The sequence below is a fragment of the Physeter macrocephalus genome, chromosome 11, assembly GCF_002837175.3.
Source record: "Physeter macrocephalus isolate SW-GA chromosome 11, ASM283717v5, whole genome shotgun sequence".
Lineage (NCBI taxonomy): Eukaryota > Metazoa > Chordata > Mammalia > Artiodactyla > Physeteridae > Physeter > Physeter macrocephalus.
In genome coordinates, this window is record NC_041224.1 from 125,910,281 (window position 1) to 125,919,169 (window position 8,889).

At 32.3% G+C, this 8,889-nt stretch overlaps 1 protein-coding gene across 1 annotated transcript in view; it reads left to right on the forward strand.

Annotated features, from left to right (window-relative positions):
• Positions 1 to 8,888, forward strand: part of LOC112061923 (histone-lysine N-methyltransferase SETD2-like) — a gene marked incomplete at its 3' end in the record, with an annotated part of 100,253 nt that extends 91,365 nt beyond the window's left edge. Inside the window, exon 2 of the mRNA XM_024115007.1 lies at positions 8,469 to 8,888. Within this exon, the coding sequence (XP_023970775.1) occupies positions 8,469 to 8,888 (420 nt within the window). The remainder of the gene's footprint in view (positions 1 to 8,468) is intronic.
• Position 8,889: the final 1 nt, after the last annotated feature.

Consider the following 8,889-nt stretch of genomic DNA (forward strand, 5'->3'; position numbering starts at 1 on the left):
ACTTATAACTGATTCACTTTGTTGTAAAGCAGAAACTAACACACCATTGTAAAGCAATTATACTCCAATAAAGATGTTAAAAAAAAGAATATTTCATGATATCTAAAATTATATCAAATTAAAAACACAAAGAATGAAGTTATAGTGATACAGGCCTACCTCAAAAAAGAAAATTCTCAAATAACCTATATTTCTTCCTAAAAGAATGAGAAAAAGAACAAAGTCCAAAGTTAATAGAAGAAAGAAAATGATAATATCAAGGCAGAAATAAATAAAATACAAATCAAAGAAGTAATAAAAAATATCAATGAAACTACGAGCTGTTTTTTAAAAAAGATTTTAAAAATTGATAAACCTTAGCCAGACTCAAAGAAAATAGATTCCAAATAAATAAAAATAGAAATGAAAGAAGAGACATTACAACCAATTTCACAGTAGTATAAATAATCATAAAAGAATACTATGAACAGTTATACACTAACAAATTGGACAACCTAGAATAAGTAAATTCCTAGAAACATACAATTTTCCAAGAGTGATTCAAAAAGAATAGAATACCTAGGAATAAATCTAAACAAGGAGGCAAAGACCTGTACTCTGAAAACTATAAGCTATTGATGAAGGAAATTAAAAGTGATTTGAATAAATGGAAAGATAACCCTTGTTTGAACAGACTGGTAACTTGTAATGAAATTGAATCAGTAATCAAAAAATTCCCCAAAATAAAAGCACAGGACCATATGGCTTCACAGGGCAATTCTACCAAATATTTAGAAGAGTTAATACCTATCCCTCTCAACTTATTTCAAAAAATTGAAGGAGAGGGAACACTTACAACTTATTCTACAAGGCCATCATTGTCCTGATACCAAAATCAGACAAAGACACTAAAAAAAGAAGAAAATCCAAGCCAATATCCCTGATGAGCATAGATGCAAAAATCCTCAACACAATATTAGTAAACCAAGTTCAACAATATGTTAAAAGGATCATACATTATGATCAAGTGGGATTTATTCTAGGGATACAAAGATGGTTCAACATCCGCAAATCAAGCAACATTATACACCACATGAACAAAAATCATATAATCATCTCAATAGATTCAGAAAAAGCATTGACAAAATTGAACATCCATTCATGATTAAAAATTATCAAGAAATTTTGTATAGAGGGAAGCACACCTCAATATAATAAAGGCCTTTATGACAAGCCCAAGGCAAACATTATACTCAATCGTGAAAAGCTGAAAGCTTTCCCTCCAAGATCAGGAACAAGACAAGGATTCTACTCTCATCACTTCTATTTAACATAGTATTGAATGTCCTAGCCATAGCAATCAGACAATAAAAAGAAATAAAAGGAATCTAAATTTGAAGGAAGAAGTAAAACTGCCCCTCTGTATAGATGCCATAGTACTATATACAGAAGACACTAAAGACTCTACAAAAAAAACTATTAGAACTAAGAAATGAATTCAGTAAACTTGCAGGATACAAAATTAATATACAGAAGTTGTTTCATTTCTATATACTAATAATGAACTATACATTTACAATTGCATCAAAAAGAATAGAATACCTAGGAATAAATCTAAACAAGGAGGCAAAGACCTGTACTCTGAAAACTATAAGATATTGATGAAGGAAATTAAAAGTGATTCAAATAAATGGAAAGATAACCCATGTTTATGGATTCAAATATTAATGTTATTAAAATGTCCATACTATACAAATCAACCTACACATCTCATGCAATTCCTATCAAAATACCCGTGACATTTTTCACAGAACAAGAATAATCCTAAAATCTGCATGGAATGACAAAATACCCTGAATAGCCAAACCAATATTGAAAAAGAATAAAGGTGGAGGTATCGTGCTCCCTGACTTCAGACTATACTACGAACTATAATAATCAAAACAATATGATACTGGCACAAAAACAGACACATAGATCAGTGGAACAGAACAGAGAACCCAGAAGTAAATCCATGCACGTATGTTCAATTAATGTATAACAAAGGAGGCAAGAATATAGAATGGGAAAAAGACAATCTCTTCAAAACATGGTGCTGAGAAAACTGAACAGCTAGCTATATGAAAAAGAATGAAACTAGAACATTTTCTCAAACCACATATAAAAATAATCTTAAAACGTATTAGGGCTTCCCTGGTGGCGCAGTGGTTGAGAGTCCGCCTGCCGATGCAGGGGACACGGGTTTGTGCCCCGGTCCGGGAAGATCCCACATGCCACGGAGCAGCTGGGCCCGTGGGCCGTGGCCGCTGAGCCTGAGCATCCGGAGCCTGTGCTCCTCAACGGGAGAGGCCACAACGGTGAGAGGCCCGCGTACCACAAAAAAAAAAAAAAAAAAAAAAACCATATTAAAGACAAATGTTTTCAAGGTATCTAAAACCATAAAACCCCTAGAAGAAAACATAGGCAGTACACTCTTTGACAACAATCTTAGCAATATTTTTTTGGATCCATCTCCTCAGGCAAGGGCAACAAAAGCAAAAGACAAACAAATAGGATCTAATCAAACTATAAAGCTTTTGCACAGCATAGAAAACCATCATCCAAAGAAAAAGTTAACCTACTGAATGGGAGAAAATACTTGCAAATGATATGTTTGATAATGGTTTATTACCCAAAATTTATAAAGAACTCATACAACTCAGTATCAAAAAACAATCCAATTAAAAAATGGGCAGAGGATCTGAACAGCCATTTTTCCTAAGAAGACATACAGACAGCCAGAGGTATATGAAAATGTGTTCCACATCACTAATTATCATGGAAGTGTACATCAAAAATACAATGAGTTATTACCTCCAACCCTTAGATACACATGCATTCAAAAGTCCACGAAAGAATTTCACTCAGGACATGGACCAGTGTCAGTAGAAAAAGTAGGAGAAGACTTTGTGATTGACAGGGAGAATGACAAAACAATGAAGTAGATACTAAAAAGATTCATATTAACAAGTGCACATGACCGTTTTAGAAAATTTTCCCAGGAAGTATACAATATGTTACTATTTATCCATTTGGAATCTGGAAATGAAAATTTGTAGTCCTAAATAGGATACAATAAATTTGGTGCTGAAATATATAAATAGATATTTTAAAATAAATTATTTTAAAATATTTACAAATAGATATTTTTTTAAAAATAGATTTTTAAATTTTAATTAAATTAAATGTTTTTAATCTAAGAGAGGGTATGATTTAAAGAAATCTTGAGATAAGTTTTGAGTTTTCTTAATGTAAATATATCTGGTATTTGGAATATGTTATTTCTATGACTTAAGGCCACAATTTCCTAAACTGTGCTCTGAATAAATTTAATGTGTTCCATGAAAATAATTAATGCTTATGCTATTTTTTCTACCAAAATTTATGCTAGAAAAACACATGTAAAAATCAATTAAACAAACATTCTTTTAATTATGTAATAATCTGCCTTTTAGAATCAACTGAAACAATCCCTGGGAGACATTTGCTCTGTGCTCTGAGGCAGGGGCAACATTTACCAGCTGACTTCTAATCTCATGGTGGCAGACCTTGAAATTGCCTACACAGCATCTGTTCTCTCTGCCTTCCTTACCAGTAGAAACCTGGTTTTGTTCAGGGTGCCCAAAGCCCAGCTACAAGATTTTATTTTTCTCAGCTCCTTCGCAGCTAGCAATGGATAAGTAACAGAGTTTGAATCAGTGAGATGTAAGGGGATGTCTACTAAATGAGCTTCCAAAAAGATGTTTTCCTGGTAAAAAGGAAACACTAAGCTGCTTTGCCTTTTTTGCCTTTGTCCTCCTTTTCTCCTGCCTGAGACACAGATATGACATCTGTAGCAGCCAACCTGTGACCATGAGGGAAAAGTCACATGCTAAGGATGGTGACCCAAGGAGCCAGACGAAGCTAGGGTCCTTGGATTTCATAATATCACTGCACCAGCTCTGGTCTACTCATCTTCAAATTTCTTGTTATAAGAAAAAGAACTATTTAACTATTGTTGTCAGATTTCTGTTACGTGCAGCCTATTGCAATCCATCGTCTTTTGATTGGTTAACATAAATGTCATATACCTTGCTACATAATTTGAGCACATGTCTATTATATTAAGCAATGTGTATTCAATATTAAACAATTTTACAACACTAAATAAAATATATAGCCATGTCTTGGTCTTATCTGTTTTAATGTGAATGTTAAGTTTAAAGTTAACTCAAAAGAGATCACACAGTCTTCACTTTTATATGTCACTTATTACTCTAAGTGTAATCAGAAGTTATTTTTAAATATTCCAAAATTATTCTTGCTTTTATTTATAATCTTAATAACACATTGTTGAGAACAACCGTTCTGCTTGTCCAAGAGAGTGAAAAAGTGTAATTTGGTTCTGTTTACCTCAAAAGGAAAAAACAGATTTTAAACAGAGAGATAATAAATGAACATAGATTGTTAAATTATTTCCTCTCTAAGTTCAAGAACTGGATTTAGGAACTATAATCCAAGAACCTAGCTTAGATACTTGTCATCATGTTGTAAAAGAAAAAATATTCATCTCCTGGAATTGAGATGAGTCATTTCCCCTAAAGGAAGGGTTTTTATTCTTCTTGTTCACTACTTCAGGATTCAACATTTAGTCTTTTAAGAAAATTCCCAGAGGATTTTATCTCTAGATTTGATCTCAGAAAGTGATGGTAATGGAGAGTTTCTGAATAAAGACATAAGCATTTTTGTCTACCTTGTTTTGATTAAATCAGGAGTAAAAAGGTAAATGACTTATCAAGATTCATTAATTTTTGTGCCATTTTTACCAATATAATATATAAGCCGCCAAATTCCAGTGTGGCCATTTTTATTTAAATCTATACTTATATTAAGGATGTATTCTGGTCACAAAATTTTTAATGTGTCACACATCAACAGGAAGTCATTGATGTGCCATGAGGGCAACACTACAAAGATTTTCAATCTGCACGCATGGCACTTAACATGTGCAGGGAACAAATCTCAAGGCAAGAATGTTGTATTAATGCATATTTCTAAAAGAACAGCTTGTGTAGAGCCTTAAAATGCAGCTCAGAGTCTAAGGAATAAGATTTTACTGAGCCTCAGTGGGATTGCTAGCTTCTGTTGATTACCAGCTGTTATGGGACCAAACTTCAGGATTGTATACTGCTTCCTGTCTTTAAAAAGATTCACTAGTTTGAGAAAAAACATATGTTTTTGTTTTGTTTTATTTTTATTTTGGTACAAAAAGCTTACTCTAACTGGATTCTCCATTCACTACTCTACTCCTCAGGGAAATAAAATTTTGAAGTAGAATAAAAGGATTCTGTTATGACCACTTCAGTGAACCCTTACCTCAGGCAGCTTTTTTGGGTGATCGATGGGCTATCCTCCCTTAAATTCAACTCAGATCTGCATATTATTTTAAATTCCTCATAATCTTAGGAGTCTAAAACCATGCACTAGGAAAATCAAAGATGAAGTGTGTCCTCCAAATAATTTGTTTGCTTCCAAGCTAGAACATCAACATAGTTAAGAACCAACTAATAAGCATATAATATTTTAACATGGTTAGTGTAGAATGTGAATAAATGATGAACACAACTGTTGCATTCTAGTTTATGGAGAAGTACACTGGGATTTCTTGATGATACTAATAGCTCAATCCTTATTAGCAACACAAATGAGTACTCATCAACATGTAAAACAAAATGCCATTTATGGTTATGCACTGTATATTGCTGAATATAAAAGGGCTTACCAATGATATCTTAAAAGGTATCATTCAAAGTAAAATATCTCCTACCTCATGTGATAATCTTGCCTCAGAGAAATTTTTAAAATGCCTAGTTATAATCTACTTATATGTATCTACTTATTAGTGTAGTAGAAACAACACCATTGCCTCTTTTATAGGATGCATTTAAATTAACTTTACATTTCTGAGACTTTAGTATTACAACAGAATGCTTGATATCAGATGGAAAGAACTAATATCATGATATTTGATGGGGGAATCAATGATGACATTAGCCCCACAGCATGTCTGAAGCTACCTCCTTCCCCTCCACTTTTCTTTGTCAATATGCCAGTTGTCTTTTACTTGGTTAACATGGATGTTCTGTTAAGATGCTCTCTTACAGCTACCAAATGACCATCTTTCACAGTCAGTAAATTCCCCTCAGCTTGTCTTATTACACACAGAGAATGGAGCTCAAGTTTGTAACCTTTCAGATCAATATTTTTGTTTTATATTTGCTATGTTATTCACACATTTCTATAAAAGCTCCTGCAAAAGTACCTGGGATTCCAGGTACCTGCTTTACCAAGGAAGCGTGATAGATTTTGCTTAATATTGTGTGTCTCTTCTTTTAGTCCATAAAGGAAAACACAGTAAAACTGGAGGAAGCCACAAGTGGTAATAAGATTAGATTGCAAAATTATGTATTATTTTTACATTTTTACATTTATATAAATTACATAATACTTTTATAGAGTATGTGATTTATAAATTACATACGTATTATTTCCATTGGAAACATTAAATAGGTGTAAAAATTCTCATCTTTGTTTATTAAAAAATCCTAATGTGTAAAAGCAGATTTTCATTGGTATTCATATTTCTGAAAACTGAAGTATGAAAATACATCAATAATGCTCCAGCAGACTCTGTCTTTCATTCATTAGCTTTAAGAAAAATTCTTTTAATAACAAAGATATGTTGCAAATGAAAAAGCTAGAGAAGATATCTTGATCCTTGATCTTACAACTGTTAACTGACAGGCTAGAATATAACTCAGATAATAAGTTTACAGCTATTATAAAATTCAATAAACTATGCAACTAAAATAAACCAACTCTATGAATTTAGGCTACGTAAGGGACAGAGGAAAAGGTTTACATCCTTGAAAATTAATGAAAAGCTTAAAAAATTAATTATATGTCTTAATTCTGAATTTTATTGCTATAATTTGAATGGAACATACATGAACACTAATTAATGTTATATTTATAAGACAATTAGAGTTTTTAACTGAATATACTGCAGTCATCTTTATACATTAATCTCGAAGAAGTTTTGATTTTTCCCTTTGTAAAACCACCATGTACGAATTCCACATCTCACGCTCTTATAGACCACTGTAATCAAACTGTAACCAGTTCTATAATCAACGTTTTGTGAATAAATCACATCTACCAAACCAGGATGATAAATTTTATATATATAAATAAATATATATAAAGAGAATAAATATTTACATATATATAAATAAGTATATATACAAAGAGAATAAATTATTCTTTCCACCACTATAGGCACCTTAAATTCTAGGGCCCCATAAAGAATTTTGTTTAGACCTTATTTTAATGGATTAGCTCTCAACTTTCCCTTGCTGCATGCTCTAAACACCCCATTTATGTTAATTATTAACCATTTTTTAAAATGCCTTAGAATGAGTCTCTAGGCCATGTTCAAAAGGATACATAAATAAAATTTATTTTCCTAGGTTAAATGGTGCTAATTAAGAAAATTCCTCTTTAAAAATATTTTGTTTAAACCTAACTGTTCCCTGAATTCAAATCCATGTATTTTACTAAATTTCTCTTCCAATAAGCCCAGTTGAGCACAGTTAGAAAATCAGCTTAAAAGATATTTATATATACATATATATAACTTTAATAATTCCTATATAGTTAAACACATGCAATCAGCTGATTTCTATAGAGTGATAAATCAACAATCCTAGTAATAGAAATCAAGTCAGATAGCACCTTTGCATATAATTTTGTCACAGATATTGACTTTTGAAATTGAATTTCCAAGTTGGATATAATTACCAGCATTATATATAATAATACCAGGAATATTTAATAATTTCTTATTCATGCTTAATAGTATACTAAGCACCAACAATAAGGCCCAAAATAATTTCAAGCCCATACAGTTTAGCTTTAATAAAGGAAAAATAATGAAATGGGATTCCAGAATTCAGGTTGTGTTTTAACTTTGTCACTAAGTAGCCTTGTGCTATATAACTTAACTCTGATTCCATATTAGTTAAGTGCATTATAATACCTGCCTTGGGAATTTTAAAGGGTATCTTAGAATTTCCAAAAAGATAAATTCTGAAATAGGCTTTTTGTACCCAACTCTCATTAATATAAAGACCATTTACCTTCTTTAACTTACTTAAAAGGAAAGGATTGCCCCTACTGAACTTCTGCAGAATCTACTGAGCATGATACTAAGCTTGTACTTATATGGAGGCTTGTATTGCTTTTTAACCTTCTTATGTTTATTTCTCATTTCACCAATTAAATTTCAATAATGGGAGGGTCAATGTTTATGAAATCTGTTACTATGCCAATCATCCGTTGCTCTTCTTTGCTGAACAGCTCTCATAGTATTTCCAATAAGGGTTATTTCTGCATGGGCCTGCTTTCTATAGACTGAAGGCAACTTTCTTGGTTCAGAATCTGATGAAGATTCTGTACGGACTTCCTCAAGTCAAAGATCACATGATTTAAAATTTCCAGCCAACATTGAGAAAGAAAGAGATTCAAAAAAGAGCTTAGCAACTTTAAAAAGTGAGGATTTAGGGAAATCTTCACGATCTAAAACAGAGAGAGATGATAAATATTTTAGCTACTCAAAACTTGAAAGAGATGCTCGTTATATATCTTCTCGCTGTAGATCAGAGAGAGAGCGAAGGCGGAGCAGGTCTCGTTCTAGATATGACAGAGGTTCTAGAACTAGTTCATCCTATTCTCGGTCAGAACGATCCTATTATTATGACTCTGATCGTCGCTACCATAGGAGTTCCCCTTATCGAGAGAGGGCACGCTATTCTCGGCCATATACAGATAACA